This window comes from Folsomia candida, unplaced genomic scaffold, assembly GCF_002217175.1.
Source record: "Folsomia candida strain VU population unplaced genomic scaffold, ASM221717v1 Fcan01_Sc007, whole genome shotgun sequence".
Lineage (NCBI taxonomy): Eukaryota > Metazoa > Arthropoda > Collembola > Entomobryomorpha > Isotomidae > Folsomia > Folsomia candida.
Window position 1 is genome coordinate 984,416 of NW_019091199.1, and position 24,480 is coordinate 1,008,895.

General features: G+C 37.6%; 5 protein-coding genes across 10 annotated transcripts; 2 read left to right on the plus strand and 3 right to left on the minus strand.

Annotated features, from left to right (window-relative positions):
- The first annotated feature begins 1,089 nt into the window (after nucleotides 1-1,089).
- LOC110852401 (ammonium transporter 1) lies at nucleotides 1,090-6,589 on the plus strand. 4 transcript variants are annotated; one of them, XM_022100469.2, is made up of 9 exons: nucleotides 1,090-1,305; nucleotides 2,348-2,575; nucleotides 4,457-4,675; nucleotides 4,757-4,857; nucleotides 4,941-4,995; nucleotides 5,058-5,336; nucleotides 5,401-5,616; nucleotides 5,691-5,802; nucleotides 5,880-6,589. In XM_022100469.2, exons 3-9 carry the CDS (start codon nucleotides 4,543-4,545, stop codon nucleotides 6,484-6,486), a joined length of 1,503 nt encoding a protein of 500 aa, XP_021956161.1. In that variant the 5' UTR covers nucleotides 1,090-1,305; nucleotides 2,348-2,575; nucleotides 4,457-4,542; the 3' UTR covers nucleotides 6,487-6,589. The 4 variants fall into 4 exon arrangements, with proteins under 4 accessions (XP_021956161.1, XP_035709909.1, XP_021956162.1 ...); XM_035854016.1 differs by having other exon boundaries at nucleotides 1,299-1,317; XM_022100470.2 differs by lacking the exons at nucleotides 1,090-1,305; nucleotides 2,348-2,575 and adding an exon at nucleotides 4,011-4,202.
- LOC118436288 lies at nucleotides 6,480-10,435 on the minus strand. 2 transcript variants are annotated; one of them, XM_035854013.1, is made up of 6 exons: nucleotides 10,306-10,435; nucleotides 9,751-10,221; nucleotides 9,429-9,646; nucleotides 9,200-9,322; nucleotides 8,572-9,125; nucleotides 6,480-8,487 (listed from the first exon to the last, which is right to left on the minus strand). In XM_035854013.1, exons 2-6 carry the CDS (start codon nucleotides 10,075-10,077, stop codon nucleotides 6,995-6,997), a joined length of 2,715 nt encoding a protein of 904 aa, XP_035709906.1. In that variant the 5' UTR covers nucleotides 10,078-10,221; nucleotides 10,306-10,435; the 3' UTR covers nucleotides 6,480-6,994. The 2 variants fall into 2 exon arrangements, with proteins under 2 accessions (XP_035709906.1, XP_035709907.1); XM_035854014.1 differs by having other exon boundaries at nucleotides 9,751-10,217; nucleotides 10,306-10,415.
- A 45-nt stretch (nucleotides 10,436-10,480) lies between these two features.
- Nucleotides 10,481-13,861, plus strand: LOC110851595 (SWI/SNF-related matrix-associated actin-dependent regulator of chromatin subfamily B member 1). Its single transcript, XM_022099448.2, has 10 exons — nucleotides 10,481-10,673; nucleotides 10,779-10,884; nucleotides 10,972-11,107; nucleotides 11,211-11,408; nucleotides 11,512-11,570; nucleotides 11,630-11,802; nucleotides 12,085-12,217; nucleotides 12,311-12,404; nucleotides 12,462-12,557; nucleotides 13,471-13,861. Exons 1-10 carry the CDS (start codon nucleotides 10,593-10,595, stop codon nucleotides 13,514-13,516), a joined length of 1,122 nt encoding a protein of 373 aa, XP_021955140.1. The 5' UTR covers nucleotides 10,481-10,592; the 3' UTR covers nucleotides 13,517-13,861.
- On the minus strand, nucleotides 13,648-14,931 carry LOC110851596. The gene is made up of 2 exons (XM_022099449.2): nucleotides 14,418-14,931; nucleotides 13,648-14,345 (listed from the first exon to the last, which is right to left on the minus strand). The coding sequence occupies exons 1-2, from the start codon at nucleotides 14,655-14,657 to the stop codon at nucleotides 13,914-13,916; spliced, it is 672 nt and encodes a 223-aa protein (XP_021955141.1). The 5' UTR covers nucleotides 14,658-14,931; the 3' UTR covers nucleotides 13,648-13,913.
- Nucleotides 14,932-16,314: 1,383 nt separating this feature from the next.
- Nucleotides 16,315-23,681, minus strand: LOC110851597. Of its 2 annotated transcripts, none has more exons than XM_022099450.2 (8): nucleotides 22,903-23,681; nucleotides 22,703-22,806; nucleotides 21,485-22,617; nucleotides 19,712-21,017; nucleotides 19,538-19,638; nucleotides 18,575-18,737; nucleotides 16,761-18,475; nucleotides 16,315-16,659 (listed from the first exon to the last, which is right to left on the minus strand). In XM_022099450.2, exons 3-8 carry the CDS (start codon nucleotides 22,600-22,602, stop codon nucleotides 16,488-16,490), a joined length of 4,575 nt encoding a protein of 1,524 aa, XP_021955142.2. In that variant the 5' UTR covers nucleotides 22,603-22,617; nucleotides 22,703-22,806; nucleotides 22,903-23,681; the 3' UTR covers nucleotides 16,315-16,487. The 2 variants fall into 2 exon arrangements, with proteins under 2 accessions (XP_021955142.2, XP_035709905.1); XM_035854012.1 differs by having other exon boundaries at nucleotides 22,703-22,831.
- Nucleotides 23,682-24,480: the final 799 nt, after the last annotated feature.

Sequence of the window (24,480 nt, forward strand, 5' to 3'; positions counted from 1 at the left end):
ACCACAGTACGCTCCGATTACAAATGGCTTACATTCTAATCCACAAAAATATCCTAGAATTGGCCAAAATGCTAATTGGCAACTTTTATAAATTTGGAGTCCATCAATATTTACTTGTAGTTGTAAACTGGTTAAATTTGGGCGAAGTTGAAGTATTTGTCTGACATAAGGAGTTAACCCAAAATGCACATATTCACCCGGTGGAACTATTTCGGTAGGTACACAAATATCTAATTGTTTAATAAGTGTTCTGCTATCAGCTGGGAATATAGAAAAACAATCGTGAACCTTTAAAATTTTCAAAAGCGCTGTTAGTTGAGTGTGATTCACAGAGTGTTCGAATGCCCACGATTTCAAATTCTCCAAAATTGATGTAGCACTCGCATCTGGGGGTGGTTGAATTACTTCCGCTTGATCACTATCATCACTACTAAATTCAGGAGTAATGTCGTCGAAACTTTCAGAAGCACTTGAACCAGAAATATTATATGTTTCCTGACCTCCATGATATTCTAAAACTATGGCGGGTTGTATTAAAGTGGGGGGTGGCGGTTGGCGAAATGTATTAATGGATACTTTTTTAAATTCTTGTTTAGCACGTTGTAATATACGTCTCTTTCCTACAACGGTTTTTCGCATTATTAATGAGACCGGAAATATAGAATATTATCTACTACAGAAAAATTAATTGGGATGGTGCAATACCCCGCACCCGATTACAAAGTTGGGCTGTTTTGATGTCAGAAACACGTCATAAATCTGATATCAGCTGAAGATGTGATTCTGATATCATTAGTTTGTCTTTTTAATGATATCATCAGCAAGTCAGTTAAGTGACACATTTAGGATATCATGACGTCACACATGTCTGCTATAGATATCCTATGGACATCAATGTGATATCCTTAACTAGATATCAGTCGACGTCTTAAAATGACATGTGGAAGATATCAGAATGATATTCTATGTTTCATGGGTACTGATACCCATTCTGTATGCATATACTGGAATACACGAAAACTGCATTAAGTTCTGCGGAGGAACCTGCAAAAATCTTTTAATTTCGCCTATTGTATCACGTTCGTTGCGTGCCTCATGAATATTTAGGGTTTCAAGTTTGCATGCAAGCAACTATTTTTTTCATCCTTAATTTGCATTAGCAGAATTGGCCTAGCTGTCTGTGCATACAGGATGATGAGACTTTTTCCTTTACATTTTCTGGCTCTCATCAGTCTATCAACGTGTCTCGACGTACATAAGGTGAAAATGGCTGCAGCTTTTTGTGATTTCTTAATCACGAGCAAAGTGTGTGATTCAGTAACTACGGATACACTGCAATAATTCTTATTAACCTTTTAAAAACGGATTCCACCAATAAGGTGGAGGGCGATTTCGATCTCTTGGCGACGGACTACACCAATAAGGTGTAGGCCAAATTTTTCGCCTTAGCGACGGACTACACCAATAAGGTGTAGGCCAACTTTTTCTCGTTGGCGACGGATTCCACCAATAAGGTGTATGGTTACAGAATTCCGTTGAGGCCGGGCTACATCAATAAGGTGTAGGAAAAAATAAAAATAAAATGACCGAGAAAATTTTCTCAGTTCCATTCTTTCCTCCTTATTTGTCGTTAGTTTTTCTTCAAGCCTGAACTAATTTTTTTAGAGTTTAGAGTTGTAGTTGTAGTGGGGGGAGGAACTCGGAGGAAGTGCATCAGAGGTCACGCCGCGCCCCCGAAAAATTATCCAACATTGGCGCCGCTAATAAATTGGTCGGCGTTGACCTCTGACCTGTATCATGTTGTAAATATGATACAGTTCATATTTTTTTTTAATTATCACAACGTTCTCTTTAGCTAATATATTCGCAATAGTGTCACCACCGATCGGAACAAGTCACAGAACACTGAAGGACAAAATTATAGCTAATAACTTGTTTAAAATATAAAATGCATCCCAAAATCAGTGTCATCAAATTGATGACATGAATGATGACGATTTATTCGTTTAGTTTATTTTTGTAGTACTATCAAAATCAAATCCGATTTTTTTATCAAAATTAATATCGTGTGTTCATTTGTTCAGTTGCAATTTCATGTTAAAAATGTATTATGTTATAATTTTTGTTGTCGAATCAGTTCCAGGTCTCTAATAAATCATAACTGCATCAGTAGAATATTCAAAATCGGTTTGCATTAATTCAGTCCCCAACTGATTTTATCACCGCCCCACAAGTCGGTCTCAATGGTATGCTGCCCCCCAGTAAATCCGCCCCCAAATGCAATAGAAACCATTTTTAATTCCGTTTTTAAATGGTATCCAGGTCAAAATTAATTAGTTTTTATAAGGTTAATCAACCTCTGCATGTATACATGTACTTACATGCAGCCACAGCTTACCTTGATTGTGATGTGATGTGGTTAAGTGTAAAAGTGTAATTTGTTACGAGAGTTAATGTACTATTTATATCAAGCCTCATGGGCTAATTTCATTATTTAAATTTAATATCTCCTGGATTCGATAAACCTAATTTGTCACTGTATTCATACAGTTAGTCCAAAAGCAACAAATCAATGGTAATTTTGATAATAATACTTGTATTCGTCGCCAGACAGTAGACGTATTGGTAGACGTAGGCATCAAATTTGTGGTAATTATTTTGGATTAAAGTTAGGAAATTTAGAGTAGTTTTTATTATTTACAAGCGTGGAAAAATATGTTATTTTCCTTATTTTATTGTAGACAAAATGTCCATGCAGACGTTTCGATCTATCATTTCGTGTGTGTACAAAAGGCGTTAGGACATGGTTTTGACGAATTCGCGGGTGAATATCTCTGGCAGGGAGTTGAATTTTGAACTGATTTTTGGTCAGTTGCAAGATAATACTCTCAAAAAGATATATTTAAAATTTTAGTCCGATAGCTTTATAAATGCCCCCTCCAGTGCCCCTAGAGTTGGAAGGAGCCAAAAAAACACTTTCCAAACTGATTTACTCATATAGCATGATAACCTAAGAGGTCAGAGGTGAATGATTGTTAATATTACAACTCTAGATAATCATTGCATGTAATAATAAAAGAATCTACATGAATTACAAAACGTTGGGCCTCCATCGTCGCTGATAATTTTTCATGAAAAGTGGTAAATCGGACCGTGCACAGGAAAATTGACCTGCTGACCTTGAAAGCGGACCCACTCGGTCAAATGAAGGTTGAGGGCAAAGTTCTAAGTGTCCCAAGTCACATTAAATTAAACAGTGAAGATTTTGTGTAAACAGTTTTGGAGAACGACCCTAGCTAATCAGCTGACGGGGAATAGTAAAAAACTCGTGAACTAATTTGGGAAAATAATCGTCAAATTTTGTTGAAAACAAATTTTAATAACTTTTTTGTGCCCCCTACTGCAGAACTATTTTATCTACAAGGTACATGTGACAAAATAATAAAATTATTGCGTTTTGGTTAGTTAAATTATTTCTGAAGTTCAACATCGAAAACGACGGGAACTTTTCCAAAAATTTTATAAGGTCTGATGAAAACTCAGCCCGTGTGGTATAACCACTTATCAAAATTTTGTCAAAAGTACTTACAGTGCAATATACTATATGCACCTTGGATAAAAACCACGTTAGGGATTTTTAGCATCAAAGTCGTAAAATGTGGGGGCCTTAAAAGTCGAGGAGTTGCGTTCACGAGAGCATTCCATTAGGACAAGTATGAAGCTAGACTACAAGAGGGACTTAAAAGATAAGCATGATACAAAAGTGGTTTTATATAGTGAAAAGCATGCTAAGTCCCTTGATAATAGTTGCAAAGACGATTTTTGCACCAGGACCTCAGAAAAAAATATTTTGTTCAACGCCATTTTATAAGAACGCTGGTTTGGAAAACTAAAAACGGACACCTCTCCAAATTTGACCTTGCCTCATTTCGCAGAGTACACAAAATCGGAAGCCAGATATGTTTATCTATAGTTTAAGACATGGGCTTTCACATAAAAAATGTTAGAAATCTCTACAACTAAAAACCATCCTGCAATTAAGGTATGAATTCGTCAAAACCATGTCCTAACGCCTTTTGTATCTATCTACACATGTATGTATCTCCACTTACATGCATTTTGGTCATTTACATCCAGACTTGCCACAAACCGGAATTGACAAATTTGTATTCTAAAATTAGAGTAATTTCTCACACTTTGAGGTAAATGTACTCATTACTATCCATTATTATAATGTGCATGCACATTCCTTGACTTTTCCACTCACTTGTTAGTTATCAAAGTGTTAAGGTCAATTTTGAATCAAATTATTTTTGGACATGTAACACAATTAAGGCATATAACATCTAATGAGAAACAAGTTTGAAAAGTTTTTCCAGCAATTTCACAGTGAGAGAAGGGACAAGATCTTTAATATATTTGGTATATTTCTAAACGATTCACCAATTTTTCACAGTGCCCCCGGAAAATATCTCGGCACTGATTTCTATAATATCGCTGACCACTCCGGCCACCCAAGAAATCGCCACATCATCAGAAAACATGGATGACAAAACTCTGTATCCTGCGGGCAATGGTAATAACGGAAACCTGACCAGTTCTGGTAGTCCGTCGCAGTATGATTCTGGCGAAATGGCGTGGCTCATGGCATGCACAGCCATCACGTGGATCATGAGTACAAACAAGCACATGTTATTTTTCAAATTTTTTGACTTTGACAAATTGCCAAATTCTAATTATTATGAAAAATGTGTAGTTCCAGGAGTGGGTTTTTTCTATAGCGGCGTGGCACGGTCCAAGAGTTCCCTCAGCCTTCTCATGATTTGTCTATGGACATGTGCCGTAGTTAGCATTCAAGTAAGCACTTAATGTTAAGTAGATAAAAAATTGACGATGACGGTTTGAGTGGTCATTGAGGAAATTGATTATTGTCCTTGCAGTGGTACTTGATCGGATTCTCGTTATGTTTAAGCACGAAAGGGAATCCCATCATAGGTATGCTGGACGTGATATCAATGCTATAATTGTTCTCACTATTATCATTATTAAATAACAAGGTGGATTGGACCACTTGTTTCTTGCCAATACTGACCAACCTTATCCCGGCAACCCGAAAATCCCCACGCTTCTTGTAAGTATTTGGTACGGTCTCTTTGCTGCCATCACGCCCACCATCATTTTAGGAAGCGTCGCCGAAAGGACGCGGTTCCTTCCCACCATCGTGTTCATTTTTTTCTGGACCACTTTTTGCTTCGATTTTTTAACGTACTGGACCTGGAACCAAAATGGGTGGACATATGTCTTGGGGGCGTTAGATTTTGGCGGTGGTACTCCAGGTATCCGTACTCCAGTTAAAGCAGTCATTATCGGAAATAATTCATGGTAAATTCTGTTATATAGTTCACTTGTCTACGGGTGCAGCGGCTCTTGCATTTGCATATATGGTGGGAAACAGGAAAGACCCGACCGAAAAACCACCCCACAATATGACAAATGTCGTTTTGGGGACAAGTTTTATCTGGTTTGGATGGCTGGTAGCGAATGCAGGTTCTGGAATTTCGCCAAACTTAAGAGCAGTCACTGTTTTTGTTACTACAAACATTTCGGCATCCATGGGTGAGGCGATAATTTGCCATTTAATAATTTTCAATACTTCATACGTAGTACAAAATTTTTCAATTTTTTTCTAGGAGGAATCACTTGGGGGATTTTGGATTACATTCGTCACGGCAGAAAGTGGTCGGCGTTGGGATTTTGTACAGGATCAATATGTGGCTTGGTTGCAATTACACCAGCGTCAGGGTAGATATTTATTATGAAATTTGTAAAAAATGCATGAAATGCATCCTGAGTAAAATTGCACCTGATTTTGTTCTCAGATACGTGTCACCCACTTCCAGTCTTGTATTTGGTGTAGTTGGGGCCATCATTTGTCATTTTTGTATGGACTTTAAGGGATTTTTATTACGAGTCGAGGTTGACGATTCCTTTGACGTGTTTTGCGTACATGGTATTGGAGGCGTTGTTGGCAACATTCTCACGGGAATTTTCGCTCAGAAATCTATCGCGGGGGTCGATGGAAGTGTAATTGAAGGCGGATGGCTGGACGGTAATTGGAAACAGGTTGGAATCCAACTCATTGACACGGTGGCCGGCATGGCGTGGAGTTTCTTTGTAACGGCCCTTCTGCTTTTTATTATCAATAAAATACCCGGACTTCACATTAGAGCTGATCCCAAAGACGAGAGTGAAGGGTTAGATCAAGCCGAGATGGGTGTCAACGTAAATGAGTATATTGAAGAAATAAAATCAGCTATTGTGATGACCGCAAATAGCACGACCACTCGGATTACGGTAGGTGGGAGTGACAATATTGGGCTCCGAAAATTGGAACTTCATAACAATGGCGAAATTAGTAAAGACAAAATGCAAGAAGTGAATGACGAAACCTCAGAAAATGCGATAGAGACAACAGGAAATTTGTAGTAAATATTCATTTTATTTCATGGATAGAATACAAAATCCATTTTATGTAAATGACGTCCTATTAATAAACTTTCAATTTCTTATGGAAGATGGTATGCGCAAATTGAATCTTAACAATCGTGTATTTTGTACGATAAAAATCTCTTCCACCTCTAGAAGAAATCCAAAAGCTAAACTAATAATCACGTAATTGGTAGAAAAATTAGTAGAAAACTAGAAAATAATATTTTCTATGCATTAGTAGTTAATACTGCTATATTGATAATAGTATCATGTCAAAGTTAATTAGTAATATCACAAGTTATGAACTAGCACAGTCAAGGTTTTAGATACATCTTGCAGTCTAATCTGCAGTAGTAACAAAAATAATAATTGATGATAAACTGATACAACCCCAAGATTCCTATGCAAACACAAACCACACAATACGCTCCACGGAAAAACGCTAAAATATTTAGGAACCTTAGACAACCGATTTCTTTCCCGACAGTAGAAAATCAGAAAACTATTAGGGCAGTCCCAAATTAGAAACAAAATTATTTTGGAATACTTGATGACTCTTAAAGAAATTATCTAGCTTATAGTAGCCGTAATCAAGCTGGTCCATGAAATCCCAATACCCGTTGTCGTTTTCTGTTGGCTCTCTCTCATTTAACTGTAGTCCTGACCAAATATATTGAGAATCTGCTGCTGTTGTCAGGTTTCTTTCAAGAATGAAGTTCTTTGCATCGTCATGAATATTACATCCTACCAAAATATTTCTCACTTCAACGACTTCCGTCTCGTCGATTGGAATGATGCTGCTCCGCAATAATTTTGCCGTGACTTTCTGTTCTGCTAAATATCGTTCATTCCAATCCAATCCAAAAATCCGGATCCACTCAATGTGGTTAAGATGGATAAGATTATGGACCATTCTGACGGTGATAGCTGACTTGAAGTCTTGACGAACCCGGTGATGCTCATCCTTGTATATAAGAGCACATCGTCTCAAATTTGGAAATATTGTCCCGAAATTATTCCCAAAGTTGGCAGGCCAGAAACAGGTATCCAAAAATAAGTCAGTCAAATGGGGTTTCACAGTTTTCGGGGGCACTGTCAATACTACCTTGTACAAAGCCAAGTGTTTCAGATTTTTAGAAACCAAGTCAGTCTTCATATCCAATTCCGTTGGACTATGTGGAGGTGGAGCATTGTTGCACGCACTTTTCTTCATGTTTTCCCACCAAGGGCATACAACCCAGCAACAAAACGACTGAAGCGATGAGCACTTTCTGACAAATTCTTTGACGTCAGTTGATGACAATGCCCAAACGTTATAAAACAGGAGTTCCTTTAAATTCTTGCACGGAAATCTTGAAAAGTTAGGAACGTCGGTTTTCATGAGGCTTAATTTCAATATTCCGCTCCATACACCCGACAAAATTAGGTCCGAGTCGTTCCGGAATCCAATAGCAATTTCCTTATTATTTTCGTTCATTCGGAGCATTGTTACGCCATTAATGATAATTTTGATTGACATTTTACTTCTTTGAACATTGTCCCACAATTCTTCCAAGTTGATTTCCTTGTTTAAATATTGGGAACTTTTCCGATAAAACAAATATCTCTTAATGTCAAAGGACTTTTCGAATCTTAGAAGCTCGCGTTCATATGCTTTCCTTCCACCAGTGCCAATATTATATGGCAAGTTCAGATCCAGTATAATTGTTTTGAGGTTTTTGAGCACCACTGTGGGATAATCGTGATTATTACTCAACGTCACATCCTTTAATCTGATTTTGAACGTAGAATCCAGAGCTTGTTCGTCATTATCCGCCAAATGGTGTACAAAGTTCTCCCATGACTGATATACACAATTACTTTTATCGTAAAATAAACTTGCGGTAGAATCCAAAGTATCTGCGCTAGGTGCTCGCTCAAGTTTTCGGTGCAATTCTTCAGACGACAAGTGCGGATCTGCTGAGTGTGTAGAAGCGGTTTGTACGTTTGCATTCTGAACTGTAGGTGTAATCAAACCACGAAATCAAGTATACATACACATGAAATCAATTTAAATATATTACAAACTTTTAAAAAATATACCAGTGTGTGTGTGCCTTTGTTTGGATGCAAATGTGTGAGTCATGGAATGGAAAATTGACAATGTTGTATCTCCCACATTGTTTCCGACTGTAGAATCTTGAACTTCAGCTCTTGCAGTACGGATAGTTGCTGTTGCATTAGTCTGAGCTTGTGTATCAATATGTGAGATTGGAATGATCAGGATGCCATTGGGTGTTGTGGTAGCAGTGGCATCAAGGGCTTGATCGCTAATATCCATATTATGAGTTGATAGGTTTTGTAAAGTTGTGGCCAGCACCGGCGAACGATAGACTCTTTGATTTGTGTTAAAGGAAATTGTGGGTTTCGCAGTATCCGAGGCAGAAATGTAATCATAAATTTCAAGTCGTTCTTCATTGGTCAGAATCTGTGATGGTTTAACAACTTGTGCGATTTCTTCAGAGGTCATCAACGGAAATCGTACTAATGAGATTAATGGGTTTATTATTTCCCGAAGTTGTGCAGCATTAGGAACAGGCTGTGACTGACCCTGTGGGATGTCTTCTAGATTCCTTTGAAGTTGGTACGTTCCCCACCTACAAACAATACAACGTCACATTTACAACAATGCAACAAGCTTGCATATTTAATATTTAGTCATTATCATTACCTCAATACGGAATTAAAAATGTCGATTTCTGAGGAATTGAGATTATCGCTTTCCAAGAGTTTCAGCAACTCGGCATTTGTAATGTTGAAGAAGTCATCCGTTGCCAAAATAGATCCGGAGTTTCTATTATAATTTATACGTTCAGCATTCTTACGTTATTCAGCAATTTCTGATATTTTCAGCAAACATGTAATGATAATATGTATGTCTATTTAATAATAAATGTCACCTAAAAATATAACGCAGCGACGCTTCCACCAAGTCCGCTATGTTATATTCAACGGCCTTCCTCCAGATCCTAATAGCATTGGGTACTTTCAATCGTTTCTTCAAAGTTGATCGGCAAGTGTTGAATAGATCGCTAGTGGGATAATGTTGATGAAAATTCAACAACCCAAATATGTTGCTTTCACTAATTCCTTTCTTCAGGTCACCAACCATAATAAACTAAAAAAATACAAAATACAACATTAGATAAGCATACTAGTAGATGTTAGAGACATGTCTTGTCTATGTCATATCAGAATCAATACTCGAATAATATCTCATACGTGCAATGCATGACTTAAAATCCCAGGGGTCACGTCGGGTAAAAGCACCTCGGTTGCAGTGGGAGGCAAACCATCGACAATCCTCGCCAACCCGTCAGATCTTAGGGCGATCAGAGTAGAAGCAACAGGTACTCGTATCTCTTTGTCTCCTTCGCGTGCGATGAGAACAAGATCAGCTCCATTACCCGTTTTTAAAACATATGCCAATATCTTGGACCAGTAACTCAGGTTTGCAGTAGAATTAAAATGCTTCTTGTTAACATTTCGTTCTGCCGCTACTGCCAGGGGCCGTTGACCGTCGTCGTCTCTTGCGTTCCTATCTGACATGTTACGTGAATAAGATGCTCAAATTGGTGGCAGTATTGACCGTAGTCGTTTCCGTCGCCCAGTATCTACATCCTTGTCATATAGTGGCTTTGCCTATGGCCTGAGCTCAATTGTCCCAATTGTCAAGTTGTGTAGTGAATCTGCCTGCGTCAACAAAAAATAATGTAAGTTTGCATGCAAATTGGTTCACTTTAGTTGAATTTGGGTGGAAAAAATACTTATACTGACCGATATTTATGCATAATTAATTAGCACCTAATTATTTATTTTATTGGAGGCTATATATTTAACTGGGTTTGGATTACTTTGGATTGGATACTTGTGTTGGTTTGATTGAATCAGCTTGATTTGTTTAGCAGAGATTTCCTTTTTTGGTATCGACGTTGTCAAACGATTTGGGGTATCGTGATAAAAATCTCAATATGTGCAAAGAGAGTGCGGTGTCAAAAAAATATGTAATGATAAATTTCTTCCAAAAATTTGTTATATTTCTTGTAAGCTGATAAGACCACAAAATGGCGTCCCGAACATATGGCGATAAGCCTATTAGCTTTCAGCTTGAAGAAAATGGAGAGTGGTTTTGTATTGGCTCTGAAGTAATATATTTTCCACAATTTCAACTTGAAATTTTCAAGTTATTTATTGAATTATTAAAAAACATGTTCTAATTTTAATGAATTAATTGGTGTTACTGCACTTAGGTTGGAAACTACCTCAGGTGCTTCCGTGGTTCGCTGTATAAAAAATATCCAGGTCTGAGTCGCCGAATGCTCAAAAATGATGAAAGAAAAAAGCTAGGAGAACTCGGTAACTACATTAATTTAGGAATTAGGATTAAACAAAACAAACTGTATATATGTTAATATGTAAATGTTTTTTAATGTCAAATTTTAGGGTTAAGTCAGCACATTCAAACTTCAAACATTTCACTACTAAGACAATCAGAAGTGGAAGAAATTATCGAAGGGAATGATGAAAAGTATAAATCATCAACCCTTGCCGTTCCCTCCATGGACGCAGGTCCTGGAAAGTACAGGAATTATTATTTTTAATTAATAAAATTCATTAGCATCAAGTTCATGTAAAAAAATTAAGAAATAGTATCAAGCTGAAATTGTGTTGTATTAAAAAAGGGATCCAAAAATCAAGAAACCAGTGCATTATGTGCCGCCCTTACCTACATCTTCGCATTTGGACGCAGTCCCCCAAGCAACTCCGATTCAAAGGTCTAAAGCAAAACGGGTCCCAATGTTTCCATTTTGCCTTGAGGATCAAGATGCGACTTCCATGTCAAATAATGCAGCTGTGAAGGAACTATTAGTGCCTATAAGGTAATACATATTCTGAATTTGCGCCTATTGTTTTTAGTAATATTACTGAATTATATACTTTTTAATTTATCTTAATTATGCATTATTATGATGTTATTCATAGATTAGATATGGATATAGAAGGACAAAAACTAAGAGATACTTTCACTTGGAACAAAAATGGTATGTGATTTTGGCTTAATTAATAATAGGCCAGAAATGTCATCACCTTTGATTTTCAGAAGCACACATAACGCCAGAACAATTTGGTGAAGTTTTATGTCATGATTTGGATCTAAATGCACAGCACTTCGTCCCTGCAATTGCACAGTCCATAAGACAACAATTGGAATCCTTCCCCGTGGATGCTGAAGATCTCATACGGCAACAATCAGATCAACGGGTTGTAATCAAGGTATCATAATGACACATTTTGATACCATCCCATGTTGCGGCAAGGGTATTGGCAATTTTGCATCTATTCGCACCCCCCGGGGTCCACTTTATCCCCGAGGGGGTGTGGGTCAGCGAAATTTGACTGACGGTCCCTCCGACTCTTAGGACGTCAGAATATGTCAAAATATTTGCAGAAAGAGGTCCGGGGAATAGATGCAAAATGGCCAATACCCTTGCCGCAGCATCCATTCTAAATGAGACTCTTTATTAGATGTTAACGACATGCGTATTTCAATTTTAGCTCAATATTCATATCGGAAATGTGTCACTTGTTGACCAAGTTGAATGGGACATGTCTGAAGTGCAAAACTCACCGGAAAAATTTGCAACCCGCTATTGTTGTGAATTAGGTCTTTCTGGAGAGTTTATAACCGGTATAAATATATAAGGATTTTTATCGATCATACCCAAAAATTTATTCATTCAAATACAAACTTTACTTATAATGATTTTATTATCTGTCATAGCTGTTTCATACTCTATTCGTGGTCAGCTATCCTGGTTTCAGAAGACCTATGCCTTCAGCGATAAACCTCTCCCAACAATTGGCATGCCTTTCAGGTACTTTAAACCTTTACTTTGTGTAAATAAATAAACACATTTCATTATGCCCTGCAGACATCCATCCGAATGTGAGGGGTGGGCCCCATCGATTGAAATATTGAGTGAAAGTGAGATGGACAAGAAAATTCGCGATCTTGACCGAAACACAAGGTAAGTTATAAACCACGAAATTAGACATTTAGCTTTCATGATAATAATTATTTAAATGGGTTGTTCAACAACGTTAGCTACTTTTGTACAGAGCTTTTTAATTAATTAGTGAAATCAATTAATTTGCTAATTAATTACCAATTTTCAGCTAATTAACAATTATAAATTAGTTTTAATTACCTTACTAGAGTAATTAAACTGAGTCAATTATAATTAATTAGTTTCGTGATATTTTAACCAATTAATTAATTAACTAATTAATTACTTAATTTTTGAGATTTATCTGGTTTGCGCTGTTTCGTTTTCCCTGGTAAAGTGGCGGTTTTTAATCTGGCAACTCTCCTATTCTACATGACTTATTTTCAAGCCCTCATAATTAAATTTCATGCAATAATTTCAACTTTGTTACAATAAATAACTGCATACTGTAAAGTATATAAGTGCCAATAATGGAAGACGATATTCTCAAAAATTAATATGAAAATCTTAACAAACTAACAATGTCAATACTCAAATACCATCATCAGCTCCAGTTGAACTTTACTTGATGGACTGATTATAATCATTCCATCAATTAAAGGATACATAAATGTATCCGAAATATGGGCGATGTTAAAATGTAACGATTATTATAAATTGTTGCCGGTAATTATTTCTGCCGTCCGTAATTTTATATTGTAGCTTGTAAATTTGCGTTGAAAACAATTCTTTTTTTAACTAATTAATTATTTTTCGAGAAGTAATTAATTACTTTTTTTAGAAGTAATTAATTAGTAATTATAATTAATTAGTTGAAGCTCTCTAATTAAAAATTGATAATTAATTAGATTAAAGATGTCAGCGCTAATTATTAATTACTAATTAATTATTCTTTGCGTTAATTAAAAAGCTCTGCTTTTGTATCTCTTTTCAGGCGAATGCGGAGGCTTGCGAATACTGGCACTCCTGCTGGTTGGTAAATAAAATTCGAGAAAAGCTAACTAACTCGGCGACAATCTTAGTATCCGATAATTATATCTACATGAACTGTGACTATTGTTACGTCGTTGACAATCAGCAGGTGTTATTTATGCATATACCTCTGTCGGACTAGGTTTTCTTTATTCTTTACATTTTATTTGTTTTATATTTTTGACAGGTTATTATAATATTATAATGGCTTCAAGCAAAGAAATCTGTGTAAAGCTCTTTTAAACATCTTAGGTTAATTTCATTATGTTACTTAAGTATGCATACATATGCATTATTGCTATGTTCTGTGGGAATAATAATTGTTATCCAAAAATTGATTTTTGAAATATAAATGTAATATTTGAAGCTTTAATTATTGAATGTCCAGTTTAACATGATTATTGCCTATATTCTCTTGGACACAACCGTGATAAATTGATCTGGAGTTGCATCAGGAAAAAATTGCTTCCCATCTTGATCCTTATAATCTTGCAACAAAAGTTTCACGTGTTCCGTAAAGTTGAGATTTTTACATGCTTTTCGAGTCCACGGGCTTGTCAGGACACTTTTACACAATTGTATTCCATTTGCCTGGAATAGCAGAATTGCTCGATTGTACATCTCAGTAGCCAAGCCTTGACCCCTGAATTGTGGAGCGGTTGCAGTCATGAAAAAATCTGCAAAGGCGTCAACATCGGGATAAACTGAAAAAATATCCGCCTGTACGCTCGCTTTCGTTAGGAAATTGATTATTATGGGATTGGCAGGAAAGTTCATTGGTGGAAAGTCTGGATTTTCTCCTTTCTTGGTTAAGGAGGAAACACGAACACCAGCCACCTTTTCAAAAAGTTTAATTAATTATGTAATTTATTTAGTGAGTAGTGCGCTTCATTAAACATTAAAAAGTACCTCCTTCGTCTCTTTGTGTTCCGCAAAGAAGCTGAGATTGTCCTTCAGTGCTAGCACAACCCAGGGGGCAAAGTCCTCCGCCATTTCGTTAAACATTTCCTCTCCGCTGCACAATTTACTGCACAGCACTTCATTCGGGTAGAAATTCTTCCGAAGCAGGTCAAGTATTTTGGGGTAATCTTCCGGTTTGGCCATTTTAAAGACAAAGTCTTTCCACTCGCCTTCCACAAGTTCAGCCATCCTCCTGAAACACAAAGTATCAAACAAACGACGATACAATTCGATTTTAAAATTTTGAACTTTTTAGTTAAAATATTGATAAGAGTTAGAGTTTGTCTGCTATATCTTTCTGTGGATAAATGCCGATCCATATACTAGTATCTATCAAGCTTTGAAGACTGTCTCATGTGTATGCTACTACTTGCATGCAAAATTGTCGTTTTAACTCAAGGCCATCCACTGTCGCATGTCAGTCTCACTTGAATTTAAGTAGTTTATTGATTGCGTACTTATGCAATTTACTATCAATTAACAATTGCTCCTATGTACTTATGGCCAACTCGTCCGCACAAAGAAAATTAAAATGTTACAACTAAGGAATCCATGTATAAAGTCATCATAGCATAGCATACACATAATCAGAGAAATAAATTGAAATTTTATCAAGATTATGGGGAAAGTGATTATGTGAGGTTTTGGCATCGTCTGAACTTGTAGAAACATGTATCTATGTATGTATGTCGTCCTTGCAAGTAAGTACTAATCCTCGGAAGTATACATACTTATACATAAGGGTCTGATAGCCAAAGACTTTTAAAACTTTTCTTATCTTTGTAGCTTGGGTGACAGGAATTTCTGACTATCGAAAACGACTTAAAATATATATGTATGCAGAGACACAGCACGAGTTACTGTGTACTGATTTTTATGGGTAGCATTTCAGGGCGCATAAACTTTTTGTTGTCCGTGGTTTCTCTTAAGGGGGTGATGCAGGGATGAGCATTTTTTCAAAAAAATTAAAAAATTAAAAGTTCGGGAATTGCATGCAATTTTTCCATGAATTTGGTTGTCAACCACATATTAGAAACGAAATAAATAAATCTTGTCTTGGTCTTCATCTCTGAAGATGAGGAATAATGTTCGACAACTGATAAGATCCGTCAAGTGGATGACCAGTGGGGGCCATATGGGTCGGGTGAAGCCCGTGGTGCAGAATATTATCATTTGTAAAATTTGGTTGACAACCAAATTCATGGGAAAATTGCATGCAATTCCCGAACTTTTAATTTTTTAATTTTTTTGAAAAAATGCTCATCCCTGCATCACCCCCTTAAGAGAAACCACGGACAACAAAAAGTTTATGCGCCCTGGTAGCATTTTATTAGTGGGATAAAGCACATCATCAGATATTTATGCATGTAGACACTATCACATGGACCGGTAGCTGGAAAAATCGGACTCTTTATTATCATGTATTCTGTCTAATATAACATCAACTTGCCACATATGTATTACACATATGACATGCAGCACATTTGTACTATGTAAATGTAACATACATGCATAACCGAGTACAGCATTTTTATCATAGTCGTCAATCAGCCGTATTTAATCCATCCTTCATGGCCGATCACAAGATATGTGTACTTATGCATAAGTACTCGTTGTTTAATGTTTATGAATATTTTTGATTACTACCAATTTATACGTCGACCAAGCTCTTGACTTGTTTGCATTTACATATACAATTAAAAATATGATGACCTGGAGTGAATGAGTGCTTCCAAAGATATGTATAATAATGAGCTTTTTGACATTTGATGTGGGTTGAGACTCTCAACTTGAGACTTGACCATGACTAAAACATATACATATTACAAATTGCACTCATATCACGCATGCATTTATTTCACAGAAACCAATTTATTATTGAATTCAATTTGTAACAAATAGATCATCCACGAATTGGTGTAATAATAATAATTCATAAAACTAACAATAAATATGTTAAACGTATGTGCATAATTCCGATGCACTCTGCATGACAGATCTTATTTGCGAATAAAATGCTTATCTCCGCATAAATGAAAGTCTCTTTTTGGCCATCAGCTCTTTGGCATTCACAACAACACAGTCCTTTGGCAGGGTGACGGGAAAGTATGTGATTTCAGGGTTGATCTTCACCCCTGCAGTAACCTCATAAATCTCAGAATCGACATTATTGCAAAACGAAGCTGGCAACCTGAAACGAAGAAAAAAACATATTACAGTCATCAGATCTAACGAACGAATTTCAGAACACTAAATTGACGAATTTGTGAGTATTGTAAATAAAAAACGAACCAATTGCAGTCTGTGAAATTCCCCGGAACTACTTTTGTCTTTTCGTCGTCCTCCTCCAAATAGATTCCAAGTTCACGGATAGATCGGCACACCATTGCAATTCGTACTTGTTCCTCCTTGGTTTTTCCATTCTGTTTGAGGAGTATTTCATTCTCTCTTAAAATTTGTCGTAATTTTTTGCCAATCAAGGATATTTTGACAAGCTCCTTTAGTCTGAGCAGTTCCGGGAAAAACTTCCCAATTTCATCATAATGTTTGGTGAAATCTCGGGCAAATTCGCCTTCCGGAGAAAGAATTGATTTCGCCCCGTTTAGCGTAAGGATCAACGTATTTAATTTAACTTGAGCTTTTACTTCGCCAACTTTGTACGTAAAACTATTTTCATCTTCCTCGTCTTCTTCAAATATTTCAGTCAAATTGAGCCAAAATCTATTTGGAATGTCCAAATCTGGCATTTTTGGGAGTGCAGCCATCTCATCCTCATTCCTTCGTTCTTTTGCCGGTCGTAGAATATGTTGCAAGTGTTCTTCTAGTCGAATTAGTAGGCCTTCGTCTGTGGGTTTCATGGCGAACGGAGATTTACACGAGATTTCCAGTCCGCTGCATAAATGGCATATGAGAAGTGCAGCTCTAGTCAAGGTACTGAAAAAATTTGGCACATGAAAGCTTGCCACGTCAGGATTTGACGTAGAGAATTTGGCCTCTTTGAAGGGGTGTGATCTCAAATGAGAATCAGGATTGTCCAAGCTCAATGTGCAGTCCTTGGGTTCAATCCCATTAGAAAAAATTTCTTGAATGTCCCGAGTGTCAAAGAGGTTCCCAAAAGTGTACGCGGTATGCTTGTCCTTTACCAGGAGAAACGAAATTTTGCCAGTTTTATGTTCAAGCTTAAATCCACAAATTGTTTTATATGATTTTGGGGGATTTGGAAATTTTAGTTCAGTTCTATACTCTGAACTCCACCCATCATCTGTGAGGTTGAGAAGTCGATATCCCATTAATTGCTCAACATCCTCGAGCCCCCAGCCCCTTAACGCTATCAACTCTTCCATCGCCTTGAGTCTCGCGGAGAAAAAGTTGCTTAGTTGAGAACGTCCTTTCCACACCTCCACAAAGTGGGTGTAGGCGTGCAGGTGCTTAGGAATTTTTAGGGACTGGTTCTTCTGTCCAACTTTCTCGTTACAAAATTGGCTCAGGAATGAATTCCCGAGTGTCTCAACGTACACAAGATCAGAGCAATTGAGGGTCGGGATATTGGCGAGGGGTTCAATCTTGGGAAAGTTGACAACATTTTTAAGAAATCTTGAGATTAAATGAGCATCTGAAGTTTTAATGAGGTCAATTCCAGGTTTTTTAACTTTTTGATAGCATGATGAACGTTTCGGTTTACGATTTTTTGGTGCAGTGGATTTTTTATTTTTCTCTTTTGACTCTTCGTCATCACTGCCGGCCGAGCTACTGCAGCTGCCTGAATCATCTTCCTCGGAATTGGGTTTCTTGATTGTCTTGCGAGGCTTCTTCTCGTTCTTGTCGCATAAATTCTCACTTTTGTCCGTGTCACTTTCGTCTTCCAGGTCGCTTTCCTCATTATCTTCTTCAGACGACTGGTCTGAATCACTTCCAGTATCACTTATTTCACTCTCGGGCACCACCACCTTCTGTCTGACAGCTTTGGACAGCTTTTCATGTGCTGCTAACAGCACGGATAACATGTGCTTGTGTGATAAGAAAAAAAACTTTTGAATTATTAACAATTACAATTAGTATTGATTTTTTAAATATATTTATATCATCATGTTGTAGTTAATCCTTACCTTGTGAGTGAGACCGTGTTGTATAGTTGCTTGCGTTTTACGATCAATTTTCAAAAGATTTTCAGCCATTTGCATGATGGCGTTCCGGTACGCGAACAAGCTTCCTGCGTCTGTTGTCTCGTCCATGGCACGCAAAAAATGAGAAGCAGCCATTACGATCGGCCTATAAATTTATATATATAAATTTGATTCGTGTATTGTGCCCGGCAGGAACAGAGAGGGGTCATAGCAAAAAACGGATCTGCGGGGATACCACGTTACGAAAATTTAATACTAACTTTGTCCTAATCTAAAAACATTGATAGAAGTTTTCCTATAAAATTTTTCGATATCTGACCTCTGTGACCTGTTAGTAACAGGTGAAACCCATAATGGGAATACCTTGTCTATCTGTATGCACAAGTTGAGAACAGATGCAAATTTTCAGAAGCTGTTTTCACCTCATGTGGCTGGGAACGAACCTTCGGCACACCCACCAGGGTCACATAGTCGTATCCAAGGTAGAACGACCCTATGAAAGGCATATCCAAAAATAAAAAATAATTTTCAAATTTCGACCCACGCCGCAGGACAGGAGTTGTGCATATGATCGAATATGATCACCATATTCGAAATTGCAACGTCCGGGCGAATTAGAAACACATTGGTGAATACCGCATCTGAAAATTCGCATCTCTTGTCAACTTGTCGTGCATACAGATATGCAGACAAGGTATTCCCATTAATGGGTTTCACCCGTTAGTAACAGGTAACAGAGGCCAGATATTGAAAACTTTTATAGGAAAACAAATTTTCTATTAATGTTTTTAGATTACAACAAAGTGTCAAATTTTTCGTGACGTGGTACCCCACAGACCCTTTAGTGGTTTGTTTCTGCCGAACATAGACAGAGTTGCTCAGGCATATTACTACGTAATTTGGATAAGCAAAAGTGATCCTATTAATATTTGGATGTTTTCATACCCTGGTTGGAATGGAAGGGGTAGAGCTTTCAGTAGATCGATGTACGACAATGCTGCATTCAATTGGCCCTGATTCTTTCCGGACCCGATGGCTTCCTCATTCTAAGAAAATATTATGTATAATATGATACGATTCGAAGTTTGATTTCTTGTTATAAAATTATGCTTAATTTACCTTGTCAAGAGTGACCAAAGGAGTGTTTGTCTCAATGGGTGGGGGCTCGTCCCGATTTTCCTCTTCTTGCGGAGGTGGTTGAGCTGCCAACTTGTCAGGATCCACTTGAATTCTTGAGATGGAGTGTTTGTAACCAAAATCTACTTGTGGAGATACATCTGAAATGACGAGAGAATTTCGGTTAGACTTTTTACGGTTGAACGTTTCCACGTCCGGATATTCTTCACAATCGAAGCATTCTTTCAAGTCTTTCACTTCTGATGTCACTTGAGATAGGATGGCTTCATGGAACTCAATGTCCTGACTTAGTTTTGAAATGCAAGGCAGAACTCGATGCATACATTCAGGACTACTGAGAAGGGCATTTTGATAGTGGTTCATAGCAGCCATCCAATTCTTTTGAATTTTGGAAACCGTCCCTTCAATCAAGCATTTCATGGCTTTCAAATGTGGACTCTTTTCAATCGACTGCTTTTGTGTTTCCGTGTCCATTTCTGCCAAGAGTGTTAGGGCTCCGGGCAGACATCGAGACTCTGCGGAGTTGGACATAAACACGAGGACATCTGCCAGCAAGTTGAAATCGCTGGTTTTCATGCAATTTTTAGTTTGCCTAACAATCATAGCGTTGCATTCACCGGCCAACTCGACTTGCAGCTCTTCAAATATTTCTTCGTCTTCCTCCTCCTCGTCGGGAATGAAATGGAGTGCGCCCAGGATTAGGCTAAAGCCGGAAGTAGTCATGCGACCCCTTCTCATAAAATTAATCGTGCCTTTGTGAATGCCTGCACAAACTGGAGATTCAAACGCATTTGGCCAAGTTCGCGTGATGATCCTGTATCCTTCGATGGGATTCGTGGTGTCAAGGTCGCTAATTAGTTTGATCAATTCTTCTAATTCAAAGTCAAACTCGGAACGTGGATCGTTTCGTTTTCGTTGCGAAAGTTTTCCAAGCAAAGATTTGGCTTTAAGAGAGTGATAAATATTTCTGTAAATGGAGGAACTCGTTCTGTCCCCTTTCTTTAGCTGGGCTTTGCTCTTGACCATCAACCTTTCTAGTTCATCATAATCGTCCTCGGAATCAGAATTATCGTTATTGTTTCGACTGCTGGTTCTTCGTTTTGCATTCAAGTTTGCGTATAAATAATACTCGATTGCTGCGTAATGTTCGCCCTTGTCGCAAAAGTCGTCCCCTAAATCCGTCCAATCTTCATACGCCGTGTCTTCTTCGTCGCCATATCCTTGGTACAGGAAACAAAAGTGGGCAAGCACGGGGTCAATTTTGTACAGCTGGAGTCCCAACTTGTACCTATTTATCATCAAGGAAGTAATAAATTAAACGTTTCGATAAGTAATAACGATTACTGAATGTATAAATAAATGTATTGAATAAAACGTGCCAGAATTAAGACGTGCTTCTTTCTATGAAGAAAAATAGGACTACGTAAGCCAAAGTGGAATAACGGACAAATGATTTAATAAAAAATTAATGGTAATATGTATCGACACATCTGAAGAAATTGGAAAACTTTAAAGAAATGGAAGAAGGTACAATTTAAAACCACGGTCAACGTGGTGAAAGTCCTTGTGGCTCTAACTAATCTTTGATTAATCTCTTACTAAGCTTTCGAAGATGTATTCGCCAAAATATGTGCAGACGTATTTGCGAGAAAGAGCTACAAAGGAATAGGGCATGACAATGTATGAATTTCTTGCCTAAACACGTAGTTTAACGCAAATATTTGCAGATACTCTATGAGATTATTACTAAATTACCAAATTCCGTTGAAATAATCGTTGTCCTCATCTTCGTTAAACTCAATTGCAACTTTTGTCCATAACATTGCCATTTCTGCTTGTTCTGCTTCCACAGCTTCCTTGGCCAAACTGACCCATTCCTCGTGATCGCACTCCAAGTAATTTTTCATAGCTGACACTAGATACATGATTTCCATGCAGTCGTCTCTCACCAAACACTCTTGAACCCTCTCCACAACCACGCTCTGGTCGTCTTGATTTTCAAGAATGAAAATAAGAATTCTGCAGGCGAGTTCGGGATACAGGTCCCAATCAGTTTCGCTATCACTGAGAAAAGTTTCTCCAACGAAATCTATGAATTCTTCAGTGCAAGAAAAATCCTCCTCTGGGGGGAGGACTTGTAGAATTCTGGCCAAAATGCAGTCGCAATTATCAAGTTTGCACCATTCTTCAGAAGCCCAGAGTCCCAAAATTGTGCTTGGGAGAGATCGTGGTTCCCAGCGGAAATAATTTGAACCACACAATTTTTCAAAGTACACGAGAAGTGGACCCACACCCATATTCATCAAATCCTCTTCTTTGATGGAGTTATCACCAGAAAACATGACAATGTATGGTTGAAGCACTTCTTCCCAATGCAGTGTCTCCGAACTAAACTTCTTATCACAAACGGCACAACAAAAGTCGTCTTCCTTGTCCTTGAGGGCTTTCGCGTTTTGTTTCTCTTCAACTTCCAGTACCTGTCCCATCAGGGAGGAAAAGCATTCAAAGTAGTTGTCACTGATCCCATCTCCGAGTGCATCAAACTCTTCCTTCCAGTCAAAAATACTTTTCAAGACGCGTTTGGACATTTGACTTTGACCAACGTCGTAGCAAATGTATCCTGCAGGGATAAATTGCTCGCCGGCCTTATAAGATGGGTCTCGTTGAATATCATACTTGCTCCGAAGTTTCCTATTAGACAGCACTCGGTAAGCTTCAATTGTCTTGTAGCAGAGATCAGAGTCCTGCCCCGGCACAATTTTGTCGAGATGAACTTCCAAGATTTTTTTGCGATAAGCACGCACAATTTCTTCTGGAGTTGCTGTAGAGGTCACACCCAACAGGGCGTAATAATTTATGTCTGGCTTCATCATATCTGCAATTCAATTCTGCAAACAAATAAATATTGTATTTATATCTAGCTCATAATATGCTAGTTGTACAATAAGTATATTAATGTACATATGTATGAACCTCTAATTCCTGAATTTTGACGTTGGGCAATATGCTTAGGAACAGCACTATATGGATTACCAGCGATTTGTCCAAAAAAATCAATCACTGCAAGCGTCCTATGTCTGAAAGTTGACAGCAAAAAGTGACCTATGTATGACGCCAACAAATCCTATATAGCGCACATGCCAAACCTTGACATTCATATAATTACAACTCACTTAATCTAAATGGCGAAAAATGAACAAGGTTGGGTGACGAAGAAACAGTCGACTGCAAAAGATGACATAATCGTTGTCAGTTAAATATGAAGAAGATGTTCCGTTCCGTCAAACTTTATCCTGATTCCTTCCTTCCTTCGACCGAAAACCAGGCACGCTTCAAATCACACAGAAGATCTCACAGGAAATATGTATCTATGTGTGACGTTCTCTAAAACCTCTCTCTCTTGAGTAAACAGGATTAGTAAACAGGATTAGTAAACAGGATGATAAGATGAGATCACAGCGATTTAGTCTTTGCGTAGGTGTAAAATGGAACTGGGTCAATATGTGCAGTCAATACGTAGCAGATTAAGATTGAGCATATAATGAGATAAGCACTTATCATTGGCGACAGTTTTATACTGTGAACAATTTGAGCAAATTAGAAGAACACATTAACCTCACTTTAGTTTTGCGGAGGATTCAGTACTTATATAAATATTTTGCTTGCTTATGCTAAATGATAATAATATTGATCTCGAGTGATCTGTTTTGACAAAAAGAGAGTGCGTTTTATTAGCCTTCTTCTTCTTTCGGTTGCACAGACAAGCACAAGAACTATATTCCTGGGGTTAATTACCCCAAAAGAGGTTCTAATCTTGATTAGAAAATCCGTGAACGTTTCAAGAAGCTGAGACAAGAAGAAGCTCGGAGATGGTCTTGAGATGGTTTAGTATTTAACCAAAATGAGACGAGACAGATCGTGAAGTAGTTCTGTTCCCAGACAATTTCTACGCGAACTGAAAAAGTCACATCGAAAAGCCGAGCCCGAGTTTGTATAAACTCTTTAGAAAAACCATTCAGTTTTAGCTGCTTGGGATTCAATGCAAAGTCGGGACTATTTTCAATGAAAGTCTGTGTTCGAAACTAGTATATTCATGCCCATACAAATAACATGACGATGACGATGAAGGTGTGAATGCATTACATACATGTGTACCTCTAAGAAAGGAATATTTGCATGCAGCGTCGGAATTGCCAGCTTGTTTTTACAACAAGGAAGTGAGGAGGAGTGCATATGGACGTATGTGTAACGCACAATGATTGTAATGCCTTTTAGATATGTGAGTGTTGTAAACCCCCTCAGAGGTTAAGCTCGACGACCTAATTTGCGCCTGATACAGACCCCCTCAGAGGTCTAAAAACTACTAAAATTGTTCAAATACCCATGGAAAATTCTAGTTAGGTCGGGTTTTTATAATTTTTGCACTAGTTTTTCTTAAATTAACTTAAAACCCGAGCAAAATATGTAGGACGAGTTGAAGGTATTATTCAAATCTTCAAAATTGAGGAGTTAAAAACGGATGCATGCAGAATAAAGTCAATGAGTTGCTGTTCCCTTATGTACACATATTTTGAACATTTCTGGAAGCGATAAAGCGATAATGTTTATCTTGCGGGAATATCAAAGAACGGATAATAAGAAGACTTTTGGGACGGATCGTAAAATCACGACCAAGTTTTAGCCCGAACTAAAGCTTATGGAATCGTCATGTTCGTCTGTGACACGCTAGCGGACGAACCGCTGAACTGATT

What these genes read in the sequence shown, in the direction of transcription:
- LOC110851595 (XM_022099448.2), top strand. Translation starts at nt 10,593, where the DNA reads ATGGCGTCCCGAACATATGGCGATAAGCCTATTAGCTTTCAGCTTGAA. An exon ending in GGTTTTGTATTGGCTCTGAA is followed by an intron (nt 10,674 to 10,778) that starts GTAATATATTTT and finishes TACTGCACTTAG; the next exon opens with GTTGGAAACTACCTCAGGTG. An exon ending in GAACTATTAGTGCCTATAAG is followed by an intron (nt 11,409 to 11,511) that starts GTAATACATATT and finishes TGTTATTCATAG; the next exon opens with ATTAGATATGGATATAGAAG.
- LOC118436288 (XM_035854013.1), bottom strand. Translation starts at nt 10,077, where the DNA reads ATGTCAGATAGGAACGCAAGAGACGACGACGGTCAACGGCCCCTGGCA. An exon ending in TCGCTGCGTTATATTTTTAG is followed by an intron (nt 9,323 to 9,428) that starts GTGACATTTATT and finishes AAATTATAATAG; the next exon opens with AAACTCCGGATCTATTTTGG. An exon ending in ACAAAGGCACACACACACTG is followed by an intron (nt 8,488 to 8,571) that starts GTATATTTTTTA and finishes TTACACCTACAG; the next exon opens with TTCAGAATGCAAACGTACAA.
- LOC110851596 (XM_022099449.2), bottom strand. Translation starts at nt 14,657, where the DNA reads ATGGCTGAACTTGTGGAAGGCGAGTGGAAAGACTTTGTCTTTAAAATG. An exon ending in AACACAAAGAGACGAAGGAG is followed by an intron (nt 14,346 to 14,417) that starts GTACTTTTTAAT and finishes CTTTTTGAAAAG; the next exon opens with GTGGCTGGTGTTCGTGTTTC.
- LOC110851597 (XM_022099450.2), bottom strand. Translation starts at nt 22,602, where the DNA reads ATGATGAAGCCAGACATAAATTATTACGCCCTGTTGGGTGTGACCTCT. An exon ending in CCCCTTCCATTCCAACCAGG is followed by an intron (nt 18,738 to 19,537) that starts GTATGAAAACAT and finishes ATAAATTTATAG; the next exon opens with GCCGATCGTAATGGCTGCTT. An exon ending in AACACGGTCTCACTCACAAG is followed by an intron (nt 18,476 to 18,574) that starts GTAAGGATTAAC and finishes TTATCACACAAG; the next exon opens with CACATGTTATCCGTGCTGTT.
- LOC110852401 (XM_022100468.2), top strand. Translation starts at nt 4,350, where the DNA reads ATGAGAAACAAGTTTGAAAAGTTTTTCCAGCAATTTCACA. An exon ending in AAACATTTCGGCATCCATGG is followed by an intron (nt 5,617 to 5,690) that starts GTGAGGCGATAA and finishes ATTTTTTTCTAG; the next exon opens with GAGGAATCACTTGGGGGATT. An exon ending in GCAATTACACCAGCGTCAGG is followed by an intron (nt 5,803 to 5,879) that starts GTAGATATTTAT and finishes TTTTGTTCTCAG; the next exon opens with ATACGTGTCACCCACTTCCA.